Source organism: Anomaloglossus baeobatrachus, chromosome 2 (genome assembly GCF_048569485.1).
Source record: "Anomaloglossus baeobatrachus isolate aAnoBae1 chromosome 2, aAnoBae1.hap1, whole genome shotgun sequence".
Lineage (NCBI taxonomy): Eukaryota > Metazoa > Chordata > Amphibia > Anura > Aromobatidae > Anomaloglossus > Anomaloglossus baeobatrachus.
The window spans coordinates 102,450,506-102,475,010 of NC_134354.1; the positions used below are offsets into that span (position 1 = coordinate 102,450,506).

A 24,505-nucleotide genomic window follows, 5' to 3' on the forward strand; every position below is an offset into this window, starting at 1 on the left:
CTGCTGATCTCCTATATGTGCCATGCAGCAGTGTTAGTACCAGTGAGTGGCACTGCTGATCTCTTTATGTGCCATGCAGCAGTGTTAGTACCAGTGAGTGGCACTGCTGATCTCTTTATGTGCCATGCAGCAGTGTTAGTACCAGTGAGTGGCACTGCTGATCTCTTTATGTGCCATGCAGCTGCAGCAGTGTTCCTGGCAGTGCCAGCTCCTGCGCTCCGTCTTCCTCCTCCTCCTCCTCTTGCTCGCTCTCCCATTTCCTTTTCCCATCCCCTGGGGGTGAAGCTTGGGATGTGGCCCCTCCTGTTGGATGGGCAGGGCTTCTCTCAGTTTCCTGCAGCCGATGCACTCAGCCCGGGGTGAGCTGCGGAGACAGGAGCCATCAGAGCCCCTGATCTACAGGAATCATCATTGTAGCAGTGCAGGAGGCTGCGGGCAGGTGCCCTCCTGTCCCCGGTGCCCGCCTTACAGCAGCTTGTCCCCGGCTTTCTCTGGACTGGTGCAGCACAGGACAGCACCCTGGCTCAGAAGGTGATCCCCTCCTCTCCTCTGAGGATGTCTCGGAAGGTGCAGAGGGGCGAGGTGTGCGCAGACTGCAGTGCCCCAGGTAAGACACCCCATGCCAGGCAGCTGCCTGCTCTCCTGCGCCACCATGCCCTGCTTGGGCCTCACACAAGGGGCATGTCATAGGCCTTTAGTGCACTATTCCTGCAAGTCCATTCCTGGCTTCATGTAGGAGCAGCTCAGTGAGCAGTAACATGGTGGTCAACTTCTGCTGCTGTAACCTGCCACAATTGGTGCCACTCATGACCCCCTGCTGCTGTAACCTTCCACAAGTAGTGCCACTCATGACCCCCTGCTGCTGTAACCTGCCACATGTGGTGCCACTCATGACCCCCTGCTGCTGTAACCTGCCACAAGTGGTGCCACTCATGACCCCCTGCTGCTGTAACCTTCCACAAGTGGTGCCACTCCTGACCCCCTGCTGCTGTAACCTGCCACAAGTGGTGCCACTCATGACCCCCTGCTGCTGTAACCTGCCACATGTGGTGCCACTCATGACCCCCTGCTGCTGTAACCTGCCACAAGTGGTGCCACTCATGACCCCCTGCTGCTGTAACCTGCCACAAGTGGTGCCACTCATGACCCCCTGCTGCTGTAACCTGCCACTAGTGGTGCCACTCATGACCCCCTGCTGCTGTAACCTGCCACAAGTGGTGCCACTCATGACCCCCTGCTGCTGTAACCTGCCACAAGTGGTGCCACTCATGACCCCCTGCTGCTGTAACCTGCCACAAGTGGTGACACTCATGACCCCCTGCTGCTGTAACCTGCCACAAGTGGTGACACTCATGACCCTCTGCTGCTGTAACCTGCCACAAGTGGTGACACTCATGACCCTCTGCTGCTGTAACCTGCCACAAGTGGTGACACTCATGACCCTCTGCTGCTGTAACCTGCCACAAGTGGTGACACTCATGACCCTCTGCTGCTGTAACCTGCCACAAGTGGTGACACTCATGACCCCCTGTAACCTGCCACAAGTGGTGCCACTCATGACCCCCTGCTGCTGTAACCTGCAACAAGTGGTGCCACTCATGACCCCCTGCTTTGCTGCTGTAACCTGCCGCAAGTGGTGCCACTAATCAGCCTCAGCAGTCATGTTGGCTATAGATGTGACCATTCTTCTCAAATCTGACCAATGATGAACCAAGATGATTATCGTAAATCACGAGGTTCTTATACTATTTGAATTTTCAGGAAATTGATGATTTGTCTGCAAGACCCTCCAGGTGTCATACTTCTATAATGGGTAACATGACATACCCCCTGGTGGCACATAGAAGGTGCCCATCTATTAGATGTATGACGCAGTTATGATTGCGCCCCTTGTAAGATGACAGAATGATCAGATACCAGACACTGAAATTGATTGCAATTGTGCTATGAAGTGCATTGAACTTGCAGATGTAGCAGAGCTGAGTCAATCATGTAATCACTTTGCACTTTTATAGCTCACGGAATTAAAGGTAAAACTATAGGTCACATGAGATGGCTATTGCAAACTTACGGTTTCGTAATAATCATTATGTGGTTTTTGCAGGTAAAACATCTTAAATGCCAACATAAATTGTGGAGCCTTGCAACACTGAATTAAGGAACAAATGTGACTGACACAGGTCTCGTAAAGAGAGATTTGTGACAACCGCTGCTCACTGGCGGACACCGACTAAAAAAGGGCCCCTGTGCAGGAACAATATATGGGCCATTGGCAGCTCAAGAGCTCAGCATAATGCACAATTCTGCCTGCTTTGGAGGTGGAAATGGCCCCCCTTATCTCTTGGGCCCCTGTGGTTGCACCAATGCTATGATCCCTGCCGCTGCTACATCACAGCATAATGCAACTATATCAGATCCTATTACAATTAACGGTACCGCAACAAGACAGTCACAAAACATCCAACAGATCCTATCTTGGTTGCTTATCGTGCAGGTTGTAATGAGACCCCAGTCACCTGCCCTATCCTGCGATGTAGCAGCGGCATATAAGGGATCTTGCCCACATGACTGGAGCTGTGGCCATTGTTACCATCTTGGCGCAGCCTAAAGCTGGCCATACACATGAGATATTTATCTGCAGATTGTTGGCATATTCTGCTAAATCTGGCAGGATCTGCTGAGAACCTGATTCCTGTGCTGGCCGAAGACAATATGCTACCGATATAATCTGCATCTGCCGATGATCTGCAGATAAATATCTCATGTCTGATCAATTTAACGACCAAAAAGCCTCACAGTAGATAGCTGTCACACACCATGGTTCGTCCGGTGGCTGTTTGCCCACTCCTCCATATATTCAGGGCGTTCTCTACGAGAGAGACGCTGCCAGACTCCCTTTGTTTTCTGCTTATCTTACAAGGAGGCGCCTATACACGAGACTGTCCACTGAGCCTGTCCATATCTGTGGGTCTGGCCAATGTTATACTAATGCGTATGAGGGCCTTTGCTGTCAGGCCATGTTCACACTGTGAGTATTTGGTGAGTTTTTTACCTCAGTATTTGTGGCCAAAACCAGGAATGGAACAATCAGAGGAGAAATATAATGGACACACGGGCATCACTGCTGTATTTATTACCCACTCCTGGTTTTAGCTACAAATACTGAGGTAAAAAACTAACCAAATACTCAACATGTGAACATGGCCTTACAGTTGGTCTTGTCTCTATTTGTTTTGCTGTCAAGTTATCTGCCTGTGTATGAGGATACTCCAGGTTCACAGGAAAACTGTATAACCCTTGGTTCTGTTATATCTGCATTATTGGCGTATAACCATATGATATGAGGCCTTGGTGTACAAACTGTCTAGGAAATATTTAATCTTCATATTTTTACCAAAACTCACAATTGGCAGATATTCCTTCCTCATGCCTATAACAGCGGAGAGATTTTTATGTATTTTTGACATTTCTGACAAAAGCATTGGCTGTTGAGGCCAATACTTAAGAGGGCCTTACTAGTGATGAGCGGGCACTACCATGCTCAGTATTCGTAGTGGGTAGTGATGAGTGAGCACTACCATGCTCAAGGGCTCATAACGGATAGTGATGAGCAGGCACTACCATGCTCAAGCGCTTGGTACTCGTAACAAGCAGTTAGACATTTGGATGAGCTCGACTCGTGTACCGAGTATAATGGAAGTCAATGGGGAACTCGAGCATTTTTCCACATCTTCCAGAAAAATGCTCAAGTATCCCATTGATTTCCATTATACTGGTAGACAAGTTGTGCCCATCCGAGGGTCTAACTGCTCATTACGAGTACCGAGCATGGTAGTGCCCACTCATCACTAGTTACAGGAACCGAGCACCCGAGCATGGTAGTGCCCACTTACCACTAGTTACAAGCACCGAGCATGGTCGTGCTTGCTCATCACTAGGTTCAAGTACCGAGCATGGTAGTGCTCACTCATCACTAGTTACGCGTCGCGTACCGAGTATGGTAGTGCCCGCTCATCGATACTCATTATGTGGCATTTTATATGCTTTATTGAGACTTTTTTTCTTCTGCATATTGCACAAAAATTAGATATTTTCATTGGTTAAAACAAACATCCAGAAGTAATTTCCTATACAAGACCCATGTGTGTGTTTTGGTTTGGAGCTGGTTCCTCTTTGTGTTGCTATCTGCGAGGAGTGAAGTCACTGCTGGCACGCTGCACGTTTGCTGTGTCTGTCAGATGCTGGGTATAATGTGCACACATATCGCGTCATGTCTCTCTGCCTCCGGGGAATGAATGGATTTATCTCATATCCCTAGTGTATGTCACATCACGTCTGTATGGCTGCTTCATTATGTTTAGCTCTTTGTTCTCCCCCTGGTTGACTTTATAAACCGGTCGCTGTTACTAACATTATTGGGTCTGAATGGATTGTTAGCTCTTTGATTTTGAGTTATCTCCTTTAACTTCCACGATCAGCCCATATAACCGTGTGTATGCCATTTAATGTAGGTTCTTCTCACCTCCTCCTTTTAGTGTATGTGCACACATATCTTTATTCCAGCTGCTAAAAGTATATATAATAAACACAAAGTGTGTATATATATTTTAACTATAGGCAACAATGAAAAAAGAACTAATGTTTTTTTTCTAGCAAAAATGCTTAAAAAACGCCCTAGTGTCACCTATTGCCTTATAAGTATGGTGCATCTTAGGAAGATTTAAACCACAAGGCTTCTTTGGAAACCTGAAGATGATCAAAAGACTGAACATTAAATCGTTTTTACATAGATATGCATGTGTTCACTCATTTTGTAGTGTTTTTTTTAGGGTACTTTCACACTTGCGTTGTTTTCCTTCAGTCACAATCCGCCCTTTTGGAAAACAGCGGAATCCGTTAACGGATTCTGCTGTTTCCCATAGACTTGTATGGATGACATTGTGCCAAAAGTACCTGCGTTGCTTCCGTTGTCCGACGCTGCGTTGCTTCCACCGAGCGGAAGGAACGCAGCATGTAACGTTAAATGCTTGCGTCAAAATGATGCCGAGCAGCGGATTCCGTTGCATCCGTTAAAATTTATAATGGCTCCCTATGGTAGCGGATTCCGTTGCAAAGTGTTTTACAACGGAATCCGCTGCTGGATTCCGCTAATTTCTACTGAGCATGCCCAGAATGAAAAAAGTGGAACCCCCCCCCCCTCCCCGAGCCGACGCATTCCGTTAGACAGACGCCAAAACAGATGCAACGGATGCAGCGGGTCCGTTATTTCACAGGAATAAGCTAACGGATTCCTGTGAAATAACGGATCCGCTGCATCCGTTGACACCACAAAAATAACGGATGCGTCAAAACGACGCAGCAATGGACCCAGCGGATTTCGCCCAACGGAAGTGTGAAACTAGCCTTAGGCAGGTTTTGGAGCGGACCCACTTAATGGCATCGTGCACAGGCTGGCAGCAGAAATGCTTACTTTGTGGTGTTCAATGAAATTTGAGGGGAGCAGATGATTGGTATATACTTGACCTTATGGTCTCCTCATGATGGGTGTGAGGGGGGACAAGTGCAGTAAGAGAATACATAAAAGATATGGCTGTAATGTTCACTGTGCACAGACATCTGCCTTTCATAGAGGACTGTGACCTCTAGGATCAAAGAATTTAGGTCCAGTGTTTGCCTATCAGGACAGGGAGAGGCAGCAATCTTTAGGATATGTTCATATGAAAAACAACAATTTTGTTTTTTTCAGACAAACCACTTAAGGAAACTCTTCTTTTTGTTTTCGAGGAGTACTTTTCCTGAAGCCATTTTGGAAAGGCTTCAATAGTTTTCTGCAGGTTTTTTATTTCAGTTTGGAAGATATTTCAAAGAAGCTATAAACGATTTTTTTTCTTCCCTATCAGGTGTCTATATATATATATATATATATATATATATATATATATATATATATATATATATATATATATATATATATATATATATATATATATATATATATATATATATATATATATATATATATATATATATATATATATATATATATATATATATATATATATATATATATATATATATATATATATATATATATATATATATATATATATATAAAAAAGTGTTCCAAAAAATTCTTCATATGAACAGCAATGGAGTGTGCTGACAGTTTTTTGCTTAGGTGGTCAAAAATGAGTTTTTCAAGTAGAAACCACTAAGGGAACACTCCCTCTATATGAAAAATGGGAACACTCCCTCTATATGAAAAATGTGTGTGTGTGTGTATATACAGTACAGACCAAAAGTTTGGACACACCTCATTTAAAGAGTATTCTTTATTTTCAGGACTCTAAAAATTGTAGATTCACATTGAAGGCATCAAAACTATGAATTAAAACGTGGAATGAAATACTTAAAAAAGTGTCAAACAACTGAAAATATGTCTTATATTCTAGGTTCTTCAAAGTAGCCACCTTTTGCTTTTGATTACTGCTTTGCACACTCTTGGCATTCTCTTGATGAGCTTCAAGAGGTAGTCACCGGAAATGGTCTTCCACCAGTCTTGAAGGAGTTCCCAGAGATGCTTAGCACTTGTTGGCCTTTTTGCCTTCACTCTGCGGTCCAGCTCACCCCAAACCATCTCGATTGGGTTCAGATCTGGTGACTGTAGAGACCAGGTCTTCTGGCGTAGCACCCCATCACTCTCCTTCTTAGTCAAATAGCACTTACACAGCCTGGAGGTGTGTTTGGGGTCATTGTCCAATTGAAAAATAAATGATGGTCCAACTAAACGCAAACCGGATGGAATAGCATGTCGCTGCAAGATGCTGTGGTAGCCATGCTGGTTCAGTATGCCTTCAGTTTTGAATAAATCCCCAACAGTGTCACCAGCAAAGCACCATCACACCTCCTCCTCCATGCTTCACGGTGGCAACCAGCCATGTAGAGTCCATCCGTTCACCTTTTCTACAAAGACACGGTGGTTAGATCCAAAGATCTCAAATTTGGACTCATCAGACCAAAGCATAGATTTCAACTGGTCTAATGTCCATTCCTTGTGTTCTTTAGCCCAAACAAGTCTCTTCTGCTTGTTGCCTGTCCTTAGCAGTGGTTTCCTAGCAGCTATTTTACCATGAAGGCCTGCCGCACAGTCTCCTTTTAATAGTTGTTCTAGAGATGAGAAGGTGTGTCCAAACTTATGCTCTGTACTGTATGTGTGTGTGTGTAATAAATATATATATATATATATATATATATATATAATGTATATATATGTATGTGTTCTGTGCATAATTAATTAAATATATAATATAAAAAATATATGGAGTAGCTTAATAGTGGGAAAACACCAGAAAACTGGAGTGAAACACTTTTGCGTTGTGTGAAAGTTTTGAGGTTTTTCAGAGTTGAGCAAAATATTAGCGACTTTCTTTGTGTTCTTACCAGTTTGAATCAGTTTTTTATCAAAAATTGGTGGAGCTTGGGAGTAACCAAATAGAGATGTGATTACACCTGCTTGTCAAATTCAGCAAAGGTGTTAGGCTCTCTGCCCACGTAGCGTATTTTCATGCAGTTACGCTGCGATCTGCACCGCAGCGTAACTGCATGCGTCCTGCATCCCCAGCACAATCTATGAAGATTATGCCTAACCCATGCCCACGTGGCGTATTAGAACGCAGCGATTCGGCTGCTTCTAAGAAGTGACATGTCACTTCTTTCGTGCGCTTTGCATGCTGTCTATAGGGAGAGGCAGCATTCAGAGCGCACAAATTCTGCAGGCACCAGGCGCTTCAGAATGGAGCTTTTCAGCTGCGCTCTGAAGCGGACCTTGTACGCTGCGGTGCAGAGCGCACACGTGGGCACATAGCCTTACACCAAAAATGTTACATCATTCCTTGACCGGAGCAGCATTACTGGCGGTGTGTGTGCCACTGATGAAAAGCGACATATTCCTCAAGCGACGCGCGTCTCTTAATGGATTCAGTGCATCATACTCCAGCAAGTCCTTCATTAAGACTGACATGGGCAGCCTCAGTCTTAATGAATTCTTGTTTTTGAAAGCTTGAAGCTTAATAAAAATGATCAAAATTCTGAACATAGGACCAGCAAGTTGCTTTTCAATAGAAATGTTATAAGAATTTTGCATTTTTTTTTTTTTTTCCCGTTCACTCCTCAAAAAATTCTATGTACACATACTCTGAATGGGAAGAGTTTCCCAAACCTTTTTAAAATGGATTTCAAATGTGAAGGGAACCTTAGTCCGTATCTGCTCCAATATCTTATTCAAACATCTCTGTGTGAACATTGAACATGAAAGATGTACAGTTAGGTCCAGAAATATTTGGACAGTGACACAATTTTCGCGAGCTGGGCTCTGCATGCCACCACATTGGATTTGAAATGCAACCTCTACAACAGAATTCGAGTGCAGATTGTAACGTTTAATTTGAAGGTTTGAACAAAAATATCTGATAGAAATTGTAGGAATTGTACACATTTCTTTACAAACACTCAACATTTTAGGAGGTCAAAAGTAATTGGACAAATAAACCAAACCCAAACAAAATATTTGTATTTTCAATATTTTGTTGCGAATCCTTTGGAGGCAATCACTGCCTTAAGTCTGGAACCCATGGACATCACCAAACGCTGGGTTTCCTCCTTCTTAATGCTTTGCCAGGCCTTTACAGCCGCAGCCTTCAGGTCTTGCTTGTTTGTGGGTCTTTCCGTCTTAAGTCTGGATTTGAGCAAGTGAAATGCATGCTCAATTGGGTTAAGATCTGGTGATTGACTTGGCCATTGCAGAATGTTCCACTTTTTTGCACTCATGAACTCCTGGGTAGCTTTGGCTGTATGCTTGGGGTCATTGTCCATCTGTACTATGAAGCGCCGTCCGATCAACTTTGCGGCATTTGGCTGAATCTGGGCTGAAAGTATATCCCGGTACACTTCAGAATTCATCCGGCTACTCTTGTCTGCTGTTATGTCATCAATAAACACAAGTGACCCAGTGCCATTGAAAGCCATGCATGCCCATGCCATCACGTTGCCTCCACCATGTTTTACAGAGGATGTGGTGTGCCTTGGATCATGTGCCGTTCCCTTTCTTCTCCAAACTTTTTTCTTCCCATCATTCTGGTACAGGTTGATCTTTGTCTCATCTGTCCATAGAATACTTTTCCAGAACTGAGCTGGCTTCATGAGGTGTTTTTCAGCAAATTTAACTCTGGCCTGTCTAGTTTTGGAATTGATGAATGGTTTGAATCTAGATGTGAACCCTTTGTATTTACTTTCATGGAGTCTTCTCTTTACTGTTGACTTAGAGACAGATACACCTACTTCACTGAGAGTGTTCTGGACTTCAGTTGATGTTGTGAACAGGTTCTTCTTCACCAAAGAAAGTATGCGGCGATCATCCACCACTGTTGTCATCCGTGGACGCCCAGGCCTTTTTGAGTTCCCAAGCTCACCAGTCAATTCCTTTTTTCTCAGAATGTACCCGACTGTTGATTTTGCTACCCCAAGCATGTCTGCTATCTCTCTGATAGATTTTTTCTTTTTTTTCAGCCTCAGGATGTTCTGCTTCACCTCAATTGAGAGTTCCTTAGACCGCATGTTGTCTGGTCACAGCAACAGCTTCCAAATGCAAAACCACACACCTGTAATCAACCCCAGAACTTTTAACTACTTCATTGATTACAGGTTAACGAGGGAGACGCCTTCAGAGTTAATTGCAGCCCTTAGAGTCCCTTGTCCAATTACTTTTGGTCCCTTGAAAAAGAGGAGGCTATGCATTACAGAGCTATGATTCCTAAACCCTTTCTCCGATTTGTATGTGAAAACTCATATTGCAGCTGGGAGTGTGCACTTTCAGCCCATATTATATATATAATTGTATTTCTGAACATGTTTTTGTAAACAGCTAAAATAACAAAACTTGTGCCACTGTCCAAATATTTCTGGACCTAACTGTATATGTGGCTGCTGTCACCACAGAAGTACTGCACCTCAGTCAGAGGTGTGGTGCCCCATTCTGGGTAAGAAAGAGGCCATCTAACACCCAATTATTAGCTCACACATTAGATCAGGGCCGGGGCAGGTCCCATTAATGCCGCATAGCGACTAGTAGTCTGGTTATGGCACTTAAGCTCCGTGCACTCTATCTAGCGCCATCTTCTCTTCATCATCTCATCAAAATGGGCATAGCTAAGTTTAAAAGTTGACAGAGTCAGTCACAGTCAGGAGGATGGAGGAGACAGACTAGGGTTGAGGACCCCAGGAGTCCTGGACAACTCTGAGGAGACGGAAGAAAGGATCCCAGCGACTTAGGGGAAGTGTGTCAGATACCCCTATGTTTCGTGTTTGACAAGCAACAGCTCAAGTTGAAGAGATTGGTTGGAAATGGGGTTCCGAACCCTAGGCTAGGACAATACTTCAGGGCTTCCTTGTAACACCAGAGGCCAGATGGCTGCACGCACCTTTGGGCCACAAGCTGCACACGAATCCGCTGGAAGGGGACCCCAGAGGATCAGGGAGCCAGGCAGGCAGAAATCCCTTCAAAGGTTCCCGGAGGGAGCCAGGCAGTCAACATTCCCACTAAAGGTCCGTGGTCCCTGGCTCAGGGCACTGTGTGTGGAGGCGCAGGACAGGAGGGAGAAAGTCCACACAGAGAGACGGCCAGGAAAGGCAAACAAAGAGCGAACCGGTACTGGCCTCGGACTTACTCGGGATCGGCAGTTGCCTATCACCGGGGATCCCAGCATACCGTGGTGGAATAAATTGACTGTCATCCTGAAACCGGTACCGTGAGTAAAAAGACTGTTATTGAAAAGCCCTGGTGTCGTCTCCATTTTCTCCTGCCTCACAGCCTGCCCTGACAGACTTTTCATATTTCTATCGGTCACCCAGGGGTCTCGCTCCACCTGTGGGGAGCAAGAACACCTGAGCTGCGACATCATCACCTGCCCCAAGGAACCCACAATGCAGCCGCGGCCCACATAGCCGCAAAACCACAGGTGGCGTCACAAGCTTTATTTTATTTTAAGTATAACTTTTATGATCCTCCCCTTTATCATTTAAATGACACCGCCAGGGTCACGGAGCTGGACCCTTCCACCGCTGACAACCCCGGACTAGTCCGGCCAGGTTCCGAGTGCCCCTGGCCCTGGAGTTGGGCGTGTCATATATGCATAGAAACAAACATTAGGGTGATGTGTCACTTACTAAGCTGTTTGTTGTCATTTTGATAACATCAATGTTTTCTCTGCTGCAGATTTATCAGTTATGGTTCGGTTCCACTTGCATTTTGCACTGACGAGTGCAATCTGATAAAACATCGGATTGCACTTGCACAAGTGCAAAACTATGGGGCAGTGTCCATCTGCGATTGATTTTCTCATGCTATATGAATCGCAGCTTGCTGTGTTTGGCAGCGATTCTCTGTTCACGCACCCCCATACAAGTCTATGGATGCGTGTGAAAGATCGCACTGCACTCGCATGTCATCCGACTGCAGTGCGATGTATGTAGAGGAGATGCGAGAAAGTGCTCCCTCGCTTTTCTCTGCAGCTGTGGTACGATCGCATTATCCTCGGCAGCAGAGGGACATATGCATATCGCCTCTGAAGCTCTTGCATCGGAAGCTATATGCAAGTGCAACTGTACCCATATACAGAGCTCATGAATATGCTGGACTACCTGGCAGCAGGCCAAGTAGTCCTCTAATGATGATCTTCTGCTGATTAAACAGGGATTTCAGCAAAACTACACTAAGTGACACATCACTTGAATCTGGATCTCTGTCTCTACATTATGCTACTCTCAGATTAGGTGGCAAAAACCTGGTGACAGATTCTCTTTAATGATTGGCCCGCCATGATATACAGAGTGCCTGTACTTGGTGTGAACAGTACAGAGTCCCTTTTAACTGCGTTACAAAGTGTGACAAAGTCTGATCAATTTGGCGCAAACCGTGCATCTGTGGATTTTCCACTCTGCAAGTGACCCCAAATGTGATCTGTATTAATGATGTCTGAAAAGTGCCGTGGTGTTAATGGCTCTGTATAAACAAGTAAAATGAATAAATATTGTTGGAAACAGATTTCCTCAATATGTCCGGATGTTGCCAGGCGTCATTCATGGTTATATTGCCTGGATCTGAAAATTACCGCTACTTTTATTCTCGGGAAGACGTCTGCAATTTGTCGTAGTCTTTATGACACCACCATAATTAGTAATGCTGATGATATTTGGACATAGTGTAAATCCCCCATGATGCAGGTTGTTACTGAAGGCATTGGCACATAGTGTGGCACTTATTTGGGCTCTTTGGTGGGGTACAATGGTCACTCAGGTCAGGGCTCACTCTTTTCTTTGTTGCGCTGAAATAGTTTAGGGAGGTCGAGGCCAGCTAGCCATTGTCACTCGCTGCATTGCTTATTTGGCTGGGTACACTAGTCCAGGAAGGTTGGCACATGTAACTGGTTACTGTCGGCACCATTTAATCCAATCCCATTCATTACTGTCGTCCTCGCAGTAAAGTACAGCTTCTGCCACTGACCTATATATACATCGTGGAGTTTGATTATACCAATTTAAGCAGAATAAATTAAGACCTTGCGATTGTCAGAGTTAAACATTGTGTTCATCTTTATACAGTTTATTTATAGAATTGATTTTCATAAAATGTATAGTAAATTTGTAATTGATTTGTATTACTAGTTTTTGCACTGACTCAGAGTTACAGCCTGTAGTATACTATGCAGCTGCATTAATAACTTGACAGGTTCCAGAGCTGAACTCTCCAAAAGCTGCAAAAGAGCAACATGTAAGCATAGCCTAAAGACCGCTTTACACGCTACGACATTGCTAAAACGATGTCGTTGGGGGTCACGGAATTTGTGACGCACATCCGGCCGCGTTAGTGATGTCGTTGCGTGTGACACCTATGAGCGATTTGAAATTGTCGCAAAAACGTGCAAAATCGCTAATCTATGACATCACCCCTATTCCCAATTATCGTTGCTGCTGCAGGTACGATGTTGTTCGTCGTTCCTGCGGCAGCACACATCACTACGTGTGACACCGCAGGAACGACGAACCTCACCTTACCTGCGTCCGCCAGCAATGAGGAAGGAAGCAGGTGGGCGGGATGTTTGTCCCGCTCATCTCCGCCCCTCTGCTTTGATTGGGTGGCCGCTTAGTGACGTTGCTGTGACGCCAAACGAACCGCCCACCTTAGAAAGGAGGCAGTTTGCCGATCACAGCGACGTCGCTAGGCAGGTAAGTAGTGTGACGGGTCCGCACGATTTTGTGCACCACGGGCAGTGATTTGCCCGCGACGCACAAACGATGGGAGCGGGTACGCACGCTAGCGAGATCGCAGCATGTAAAGCGGCCTTTAGGCTGCGTGCCCGCGATCAGGGTTCACAGCGTTTTGGACGCAGCGTGTTTTCGCCTTGTCTAAAACGCTGTGTTGTACAGTACAAGCAAAGAGGATGGGATTTATAGAAATCTCCTGCCCACTGTGCTTGTTTGTCCTGCAGTAAAAACTGGACATGCTGTGGCTCGGGAAGCCGCACCGCAGGTAATTCTTTGCTGCGGAGACGCAAGCGTTCTCTGCAGGAAGAACACAGCGAGAGACCGCAACTGACCAAGCCCGGATCATGGCCATGAGGAACTGCGGTCTCCAGCAGTGGAGTCTCAGCCCTGCAGTTCAGGACCCTCCGCGTCCAGGACACAGCGGGTCCTGATCGTGTAACTGTCCCAATGCATTATTGGGGCTTAAATAAGCTGTGTGTGGTCTCTGTGATGGAGTTCTATAGCAGCCAGCAGGATTGTGAATGCAGCTCTGAAAGGTATCATCAGCTGTAAAATGTTCTTGTACATTAGCGTTAACTTGAAGGAGCCACCGGACTATCTTATTTAGGCCTTGTGCACACTGCGGTTTTACCTGCGTTTTTTTTTGCGGTTTTGCTGCAGAAATTTCTTGAGAAAATGGTTGTAACCTTTCTGCAGACATTCCCCAGCAAAACCTATGGAAAAAAAATAGCTGTGCACACACTGCGTTTCTTTTTTCCTCAAGAACATTCTTTCTGTAGAATTTCTTGAGAAAAAGAATGAGCATGTCACTTCTTTTCTGCGGGTACCAGCGTTTTTTGCCATAGCTAATGGTAAAAAAAATGCAGGCACCAACATGCGGGAAAAACGCACCAAACCCCCCCCCCATCCCCCACAAAACCGCAGTAAAAACGCATGCGGTTTTCGGTGCGGTATTGGTGCGGTTCTTGACCACAAGTATGGTAATCTTTCAGACTCAAGAAATTTCTTGAGAAAAATCCTTTTTCTAGTGTGAACAAAGTCTTATAGTATATCACAAAAGTGAGTACATCCCTCACGTTTTTGTAAATATTTTATTATACCATTTCATGGGACAACATCTGACGCTGATACAATGTAAAGTAGTCAGTGTGCAGCTTGTATAACAGTGTAAATTTGCTGTACCCTCTAAATAACTCAACACACAGCCTTTACAGTCTAAGGCTATGTGCGCACTTACCGGATTTTGCCGCGGATTTTCCGCGGATTTGCTGCATGTTTCGCTGCAGAAAATGTTCATAACATCTCTGCAGTGAATCACCAGCAAATCCTATGGAGAAAAAAAATCCTGTGCGCACTGGGCGGAATTTGACAGCTGCATGTTTTGCTGCGGGAATCCCGCAGCAAAAACAAGTGCATGTCACTTCTTTTCCGCACATCGCTGCGGGATTTCACTCCATTGACTCAATGTTAATCATGAAATCCCGCAGGGAATAACGCAGGCGGCAAATTCTGTGCGGTTCACTGCGTTTTCCTGCGTTATTCCCTGCAGTATTTCGCGGTTTACCTCCGGTAATGTGCATCGCCTGTCTGCGGTTTTGCAGGGAAGTGATGTCATTACAGGAAGAGGAAGCCGTGCAGAGTAAACACACACACAGATCACAGACACAGACAGACATCACAGACACAGAACACATAGACACAGACACATAGAACACACATAGAAAGAAAACGGAAATATAGAAAACAAACAACGTGGGCTCCGCTGCATATTTACCTTCCAGCCGAGGTAAGCACACAGCGGCGGCCCGGTATTCTGAGGCTGGGGAGGGAGAGGGGCAGGGGTAATGTCCCCCGCCTCACTCCCCCTCCGGCAGCCGAGAATATCAGCCGCAGCTGCCCCGGCACTGTCGCATACATTATGCGGCAATACCGGCGTGTCCTCGGCTCTTCTTGCCACCGTGTAGCAGTGGCAGCAAGGTAATACAAGGGGTTAATGGTGATGGGGGACCACCGCCATTAACCCCAGGCTTGATCATGGCAGCGTCTATGTGACAGCTGACATGATCAACCCGTAAGTAAAGTGAATAAAACACAGACACTGAAAAATCCTTTATTTTAAATAAAACAAACAAGCCTCGTTCACCATTTTATTAACCCCTCCCGCACCAAAGCTCCGGCGTAATCCACAGCTCCAGCGTAATCCACAGGTCCTGCGCTGCTTCCATCCAGCCGCGACTGTCACAGACACAGCGCTGAATGAAAGCAGCAGACAGCAGAGGTAATTACCGGTCATTTCCCACGGCCGGTAATGTGAACTCACTGCCGACCGTGGGAAATGCAGCGATCTGTCATCTATCTATCTATCCCTCTATCTATTCTTCTGTCTATCTACTATCAGAATTAAATGACTTTTTTTTTTTTTCTTCAATGTACTTTATTGCATTGAATGCAATAAAGCACATCCCAACCCGCACGCGGTAAAACCGCAGCAAACCGCGGCAAACCGCATGCGGTTTTCGGGTGCGGTTTCCCGCGTTTTTTTACCGCGGGTGCGGTAATCTTTGAGAGCATGCGCAATTTTCTCAAGAAAATTCCATTTCCCAGTGCGCACAAGGCCTAAACCGCTGGAAACAAAAGTGAGTACACCCCTTAAGTGAAAATGGCCAAATTGTGACCAAAGTGTCAATATTTTGCGTGGCCAACATTATTTTCAAGCACGGCCTTGACTCTCTTGAGAATGGAGTTCACTAGAGCTTCACACGGAGCTGGTGTATGTTAGACCTTGTGCTCCTCCACCTTCTGTTTGAGGAAGACCCACAGCTGCTCAATAGGGTTTAGGTCTGGAGGCATACTTGGCTGATCTAACATCTTTACCCTCAATTTCTTCAGCAACACAATGATCATCTTGGAGATGTGTTTTGGGGTTGTTATCATGTTGGAATCCAAACGGAGGGTATCATCATGCTCTATTTTAGTATGTCACATTACATGTTGGTATTCATGGTTTCCTCAATGAACTGTAGCTTCCCACAGCTAGCAGCACTCATGCACCCCCAAACCATAACACTCCCACCACCATGCTTGACTGTAGGCAAGACACACTTGTCTTTGTACTCCTTACCAGTTTGCCGCCATATGTGCTTGACACCATCTGAACCAAATAAGTTTATCAGACTACAGGACATGGTTCCAGTAATCTATGTCCTTAGTCAACCTGCGATTTGCTGAAGACAAGCATTCAGGTGCATCATGTTTAGAAGAGGCTTCCTTCTGGGACGACAGCCATGCAGATCAATTTTATGCAGTGTGTGGCGTATAGTCTGATAACCGACAGGCTGACCCCCAATCCCTGTAACCCCTGCAGCAATGCTGGCAGCACTCATACATCTATCTTGAAAAAAAACCTCTGGATATGATGCTGAGCACTTGCACTCAACGTCTTTGGTCGACCATGGTGAGGTTCCACTCAGAGAAGGCCTATCTTGTTAAACCGCTGTATGGTCTTGGCCACTGTGCTACAGCTTCGGTTGAGGGTGCTGGCAATCTTCTTATAGCCTTGTTGAACCAACATATAAGCGGGCACAACCATGTCTTTGACCAGATGTTTGGAGTTCAAACAGGCCATGCTTGTCTAACCCCACTTTAAAGGGGTTGTCCAGGCTTGGGCTGAAAAGCAACCATATGTGACTACAGTCTGAATCATGATGGTGCGCGCTGTCACAATTCCCCAGTATTCACAATGCGAGTGGACCTTCATGTGACCGTGCGATTTGCACACTTTCGGTCATGTGCCAACTAGACGTGTTGGTCTCCATAGTGACATTGAGTGAAGCTCGCACAATTCGGCAGTCTGTAGACATGGAGTGCCTGCAGACTTTTGTCCCAAACCGTGACAACCCCTGTAATGTAAACTAAAGCTACTGTATAAATATACAATTACACATTGAAAGAATGTTGCTGAATCATTAAACAGATGTGGAAAATTTACAAACTGACTTTTATGGCCTTTTCTGCATGCATACCATTAGAAAGAGGCAAACACAGATGTTACCTTTAGGCCTCACACTTGCACCAGACCATTATATGGACGAATTCCTGAAAGCAACAAATTAGGTGACAATAGTAAGGCGATGTACACACGCGGCAGACATTCTGCAACCAAATCTGTATCTCCTGTAAGGAAAGACTCTGTGGCAAAAAAGTGCGTTTTTGCCTCGATTTACCTTTTTTTAATGCATTTTTTGCATTGCTTTCAATGATGAAAACACAACTAAAAATGTAGATTTTTTTTTTTTTTTCTGCAAGGCACAAAATCAGGAACATGTGCACAACTCTTCAGGATTCTCATAGACTTTGCTGGCATAAGGATATCCTTGCAGATTTGTCAAGAAAAAAAATACTGCAAAAACTCACGGTGTGAACACAGCCTTAGGCTACTTTCACACATCCGGTTTTTGCTCTGCGGCACAATACGGCGCTCTGCAGAAAAACCGCAACCGTTTTTTCTGCCGCCGGTTGCGTTTTTTTTTTTGCATAGACTTACATTAGTGCCGTATTGTGCCGCATGGACTTGCGTTCGGTCCGGGTTTTGCCGCATGCGGCAGATTTAGCCGATGCCGCGGCCGGATGGAACGTTCCCTGGCACGTTTTTTTGCTCTGGCAAAAAAAAACGCATCGCGCCGCATCCGGCCGCTGCAGCGCATTTTTCAATGCATGCCTGTGGACGCTGGATGCGGCACGATGCGGAAAAAAACGCATCCGGCCGCCGCATGCGGTTTCTTCCACTGCGCATGCTCAGTAGCGTGCCGCAACCGGAAAAAAACGGACCGGCCGCATGTAAAAACGTATGCAAAGGATGCGGTGTTTTCGCCGCATCCGTTGCATAGGCTTCACAGCCGGATTGAGCCGCACTGCTTAAACCGGATGTGTGAAAGTAGCCTTATACTAAAAATAATAATAATAATGATGCCCTACATATTAACTATTTGGTGCAGTTATATTTCAGAGTAGTTTATTAGCACAGCAGAAGTTTGGAGGGTTAATACTTTTTGTGATTTATTGGGACGATGCATTTAGGGTATTTTCGGCATGAACACCATATAATCTCTTATCAGATTTCGATACGTTTGACAATTTTAGCTCGTGTTTGTTTCAAGTTGCAAATGTATTAGTTTTTAACCCTCCCCCCAAAATTCTATAGTTCAGTAGGGTACTGTGAGGGCAAATAACATATATCCTAAACGTTCACGTGCACCTGTAAACGGCAATGAGGGATTCTAAATGTACTTAATTGTTTTGAAGGCTGTGGACATACATGACTTGGGGGGTGGGAGGGAATGAATAAACTTTAAAATACATTCTTCCATATGTTAGTAGTTAACTTGTTTGCACAAACACATGTTCAGTCTGCAATCTTTACTCCCTCATTCATTCTCAAACCGCCTGTTATTCAGTTTCCAAGCTGCTACTAATTTCAGATTTATTTATTTTTTTCCTGTCATTCCCTTCCCACAATATATGTTGGATGTGAGTTCTCCAAATACTGTATTCATTAGTTTTCAGGTACTAACACACCTTCATACTGCTTCCTCCATATAGCTAATGAGGGATCTCCTCTCTTGTGGTGACACATTGATGGGGGTAGAGTGGGATTTTTCTTCTTCTCTCTCTGTATACAGATATACTTCTTCTGAAATCCCCCTCTACCCATATCCATTTGATACACTACAGTCCATGTGATCTGCCCTCCCTGAAGATTAGGATGCTTATCTCCCTCTCTACACACTGATCTCCTGCTGATATTTCTAAGGCTCTTCGAAGGGAATCTGTCACGAGGATTTTACTCCCCCATCTGAAAACAGCATAATGTAGAGACAAAGACCCTGATTCCAGTGATGTCACTTACTGAGCTGTTTGCTGTCATTTTGATAAAATCAATGTTTTCTCTGCTGCAGATCTAGCTGTTATACAGAGCTTATGAATATGCAGCACTACCTGCAGCACGCCAAGTAGTCCTGTAATGATAATCTACTGCTAATTAAACAGTGATTTTGTCAAAACTACACTGAACAGCCGAGTAAGTGACACATTGCTGGAATCAGGATCTCTGCCCCTATGCTATGCTGTTCTCAGATTAGGTGGCGAAAAGCTGATGACACCTAATCTGCTCAATAATTCTTACTAAAAACTCCAATGATCACAATACATTGATGCTAGATAGCGGCACCCATCACTCAGTCTGCCATATTAACAAAAATAAATTGTGTGTGTGTGTGAATATAGATATAGATATATATAGATATATATATATATATATAACAGAGAGATATATCTCTATATATCTCTATATATCTTTATCTATCTATCTATCTATCTATCTATCTATCTATCTATCTATATATACAGTTAGGTCCAGAAATATTTGGACAGTGACACAATTTTCGCGAGTTAGGCTCTGCATGCCACCACATTGGATTTGAAATGAAACCTCTACAACAGAATTCAAGTGCAGATTGTAACGTTTAATTTGAAGGTTTGAACAAAAATATCTGATAGAAATTGTAGGAATTGTACACATTTCTTTACAAACACTCCACATTTTAGGAGGTCAAAAGTAATTGCACAAATAAACCAAACCCAAACAAAATATTTTTATTTTCAATATTTTGTTGCGAATCCTTTGGAGGCAATCACTGCCTTAAGTCTGGAACCCATGGACATCACCAAACGCTGGGTTTCCTCCTTCTTAATGCTTTGCCAGGCCTTTACAGCCGCAGCCTTCAGGTCTTGCTTGTTTGTGGGTCTTTCCGTCTTAAGTCTGGATTTGAGCAAGTGAAATGCATGCTCAATTGGGTTAAGATCTGGTGATTGACTTGGCCATTGCAGAATGTTCCACTTTTTTGCACTCATGAACTCCTGGGTGACTTTGGCTGTATGCTTGGAGTCATTGTCCATCTGTACTATGAAGCGACGTCCGATCAACTTTGCGGCATTTGGCTGAATCTGGGCTGAAAGTATATCCCGGTACACTTCAGAATTCATCCGGCTACTCTTGTCTGCTGTTATGTCATCAATAAACACAAGTGACCCAGTGCCATTGAAAGCCATGCATGCCCATGCCATCACGTTGCCTCCACCATGTTTTACAGAGGATGTGGTGTGCCTTGGATCATGTGCCGTTCCCTTTCTTCTCCAAACTTTTTTTCTTCCCATCATTCTGGTACAGGTTGATCTTTGTCTCATCTGTCCATAGAATACTTTTCCAGAGCTGAGCTGGCTTCATGAGGTGTTTTTCAGCAAATTTAACTCTGGCCTGTCTATTTTTGGAATTGATGAATGGTTTGCATCTAGATGTGAACCCTTTGTATTTACTTTCATGGAGTCTTCTCTTTACTGTTGACTTAGAGACAGATACACCTACTTCACTGAGAGTGTTCTGGACTTCAGTTGATGTTGTGAACGGGTTCTTCTTCACCAAAGAAAGTATGCGGCGATCATCCACTACTGTTGTCATCCGTGGACGCCCAGGCCTTTTTGAGTTCCCAAGCTCACCAGTCAATTCCTTTTTTCTCAGAATGTACCGACTGTTGATTTTGCTACTCCAAGCATGTCTGCTATCTCTCTGATGGATTTTTTCTTTTTTTTCAGCCTCAGGATGTCCTGCTTCACCTCAATTGAGAGTTCCTTAGACCGCATGTTGTCTGGTCACAGCAACAGCTTCCAAATGCAAAACCACACACCTGTAATCAACCCCAGACCTTTTAACTACTTCATTGATTACAGGTTAACGAAGGAGACGCCTTCAGAGTTAATTGCAGCCCTTAGAGTCCCTTGTCCAATTACTTTTGGTCCCTTGAAAAAGAGGAGGCTATGCATTACAGAGCTATGATTCCTAAACCCTTTCTCCGATTTGGATGTGAAAACTCTCATATTGCAGCTGGGAGTGTGCACTTTCAGCCCATATTATATATATAATTGTATTTCTGAACATGTTTTAGTAAACAGCTAAAATAACAAAACTTGTGTCACTGTCCAAATATTTCTGGCCCTGACTGTGTATATGTGTATATATATATATATATATATATATATATATATATATATATATATATATATATATATATATATATATATATATATATATATATATATATATATATATATATATATATATATATATATATATATATATATATATATATATATATATATATATAATTGCGTTTTTTCCTGCTGTCATTTTTTGTTCATGTACCTACTCGGTCGTTGTATTTTTAAAGAAGTTTGGTAATAAGTTTTTGGAACTTTTACCAGCATCCTTCTTCCATCTAGTCATTGCTGGATCAACTGGATCCCACTGAGTATATATGTATAGGTCCGCACAATCTTGGCAAAAGCTGCTTCAGGAATGGGCAGTTTTAGCCCTTTGGTAAAAGGGGGCTATGTATTTGTATACTGTCTATGCTGCTATAGCTGACACATATAGAAAACTGGTCACTGAAATATAGTTGGAGAAGAGCCTATGGGTGAGTTTACACTCACTTGTGGCATCCGGTGAACAGTCTCCGATTGGCTCCTATTTACACAGACCCTTCTTCCCATACACACAGAACAATTGGTAATAGATTATGTGTGCATAGCTGTGATTGTTCTCGGCAGCACATCTCCTGTTTACACATGATTAAGTGTTACCAAGAATGATAATTTTTACGGAAGCTGATTATTATTGTCAGCCTTCTTACATTGGCTGGGTATAGAGAAGCAAGCTTTCTTAAGGCCCCGTCACACTAAGCAACATCGCTAGCAACATCGCTGCTAACTAACAACTTTTGTGACGTTGCTAGCGATGTTGCTGTGTGTGACATCCAGCAACAACCTGGCCCCTGCTGTGAGGTCGTTGGTTGTTGCTGAATGTCCTGGGCCATTTTTTAGTTGTTGCTGTCCCGCTGTGAAGCACAGATCGCTGTGTGTGACAGCGAGACAGCAACAACTAAATGTGCAGGCAGCAGGAGCCGGCTTCTGCGGAGGCTGGTAACCAATGTAAACATCGGGTAACCAAGAAGCCCTGTCCTTGGTTACCCGATATTTACCTTTGTTACCAGCCTCCGCTGCTCTCACTGTCAGTGCCGGCTCCTGCTCTGTGCACATGTAGCTGCAGGACACATCGGGTTAATTAACCCGATGTGTGCTGTAACTAGGAGAGCAAGGAGCCAGCGCTAAGCATTGTGCGCTGCTCCCTGCTCTGTGCACATTTAGCTGCAGCACACATTGGGTTAATTAACCCGATGTGTGCTGTAACTAGGAGAGCAAGGAGCCAGCGCTCAGTGTGCGCTGCTCCCTGCTCTGTGCACGTGTAGCTCCGTGCGGTGGTAACCAAGGTAAATATCGGGTTGGTTACCCGATATTTACCTTAGTTACCAAGCAGCCTCTTCCACGCGGCGCTGGGGGCTGGTCACTGGTTGCTGGTGAGCTCACCAGCAACTCGTGTAGCGACGCTCCAGCGATCCCTGCCAGGTCAGGTTGCTGGTGGGATCGCTGGAGCGTCGCAGTGTGACATCTCACCAGCAACCTCCTAGCAACTTACCAGCGATCCCTATCGTTGTTGGGATCGCTGGTAAGTTGCTTAGTGTGACTGGACCTTTAGGAATGAACACTCACAATAATCAGGCAATGTAAATGCACTCTGAGGCTATGTGCGCACGGTGCATTCTTCGCTGCGTTTTTGGTCTTAAAGCTGCATGATGTTGCTTCCCCTGCAAAGTCTGAGTTTTTTTTTTTTTTAATTTTTGCTGTCCGGACAGCGCTTTTTTTAAGCTTCGTTTTTGAGTTGAAGAAAAAATTAACATGTCAATTATTTTCTGCGTTTTTGTGCGTTTTTTTCACCCATGCAATGCATTGTAAAAATGCAGCAAAACACAGTGACCAAAAACGCACTGAAACGCGGTAAATATGCAACGTCAAAAAGAGCGGTATGCGCACATAGCCTGAGGCTCCTTTTACATGTCAGAGTTTTCTCTTACATGTTATCTGTGTTTGCATGGATAGAACACGTATCCTTTACAATCTGTGACCTGCAGACTAGGTGACCGTTAAAAAATTAGTGCCATAAGATAGTGGAAATAATTTTATTTTTTTTGCACAGCCATCGCAGCACTGATGTCGGTGCCGGGGCACAGTTATAGCCACTGCTCGCTATGTACTGAGTGGTCACTCTGCTAGTGGTTGACTCTGCGACTCAATGAAGAACAATGGGGAACTCGAGCATATTTCCAGGAACTGTTCTGGAGAAATGCTCAAGTTTCCCACTGACTTACATTATACTTGGGTACTCCGAGTGTCTCAACTGCTCGTTACGAGTAGCGAGTGCCCAACCATTGTACTGCTCATCACTAGCTTGAATGAAGTGCAGGACTGACAGAACTGATGAAGACTCATTGGCCGTCCTGGGAGTGGCCGCCGCCGGTCCTGGGAGTGGCCGCCGCCGGTCCTGGGAGTGGCCGCCGCCGGTCCTGGGAGTGGCCGCCGCCGGTCCTGGGAGTGGCCGCCGCCGGTCCTGGGAGTGGCCGCCGCCGGTCCTGGGAGTGGCCGCCGCCGGTCCTGGGAGTGGCCGCCGCCGGTCCTGGGAGTGGCCGCCGCCGGTCCTGGGAGTGGCCGCCGCCGGTCCTGGGAGTGGCCGCCGCCGGTCCTGGGAGTGGCCGCCGCCGGTCCTGGGAGTGGCCGCCGCCGGTCCTGGGAGTGGCCGCCGCCGGTCCTGGGAGTGGCCGCCGCCGGTCCTGGGAGTGGCCGCCGCCGGTCCTGGGAGTGGCCGCCGCCGGTCCTGGGAGTGGCCGCCGCCGGTCCTGGGAGTGGCCGCCGCCGGTCCTGGGAGTGGCCGCCGCCGGTCCTGGGAGTGGCCGCCGCCGGTCCTGGGAGTGGCCGCCGCCGGTCCTGGGAGTGGCCGCCGCCGGTCCTGGGAGTGGCCGCCGCCGGTCCTGGGAGTGGCCGCCGCCGGTCCTGGGAGTGGCCGCCGCCGGTCCTGGGAGTGGCCGCCGCCGGGGCAGAGCTCTGTTAGTAGTTCAGCCCACCAGCTATGTGAAGGAGTTACACAGACTCTACAACAGCAAACTGGTAAGACATTTTTAATGAAGACTATCTTTCGTAAATTTTGCCAAAAGTAAGGGAATTAAAGTGCAAAATACCTTCAAAGGTG

General features: G+C 45.4%; 1 protein-coding gene across 4 annotated transcripts in view; it reads left to right on the top strand.

Moving 5' to 3' along the window:
* The first annotated feature begins 263 nt into the window (after positions 1-263).
* GIT1 (GIT ArfGAP 1) overlaps positions 264-24,505 on the top strand; it is a 198,223-nt gene continuing 173,981 nt past the window's right edge. For 3 of the 4 annotated variants that reach the window (XM_075335245.1, XM_075335247.1, XM_075335246.1), the window contains exon 1: positions 267-607. In XM_075335245.1, the coding sequence (XP_075191360.1) occupies positions 556-607 (52 nt within the window). In that variant the 5' untranslated portion in view covers positions 267-555. Of the gene's footprint in view, positions 608-24,505 lie in introns of all 4 variants that reach the window. The other variant, XM_075335248.1, reaches the window with a different exon arrangement.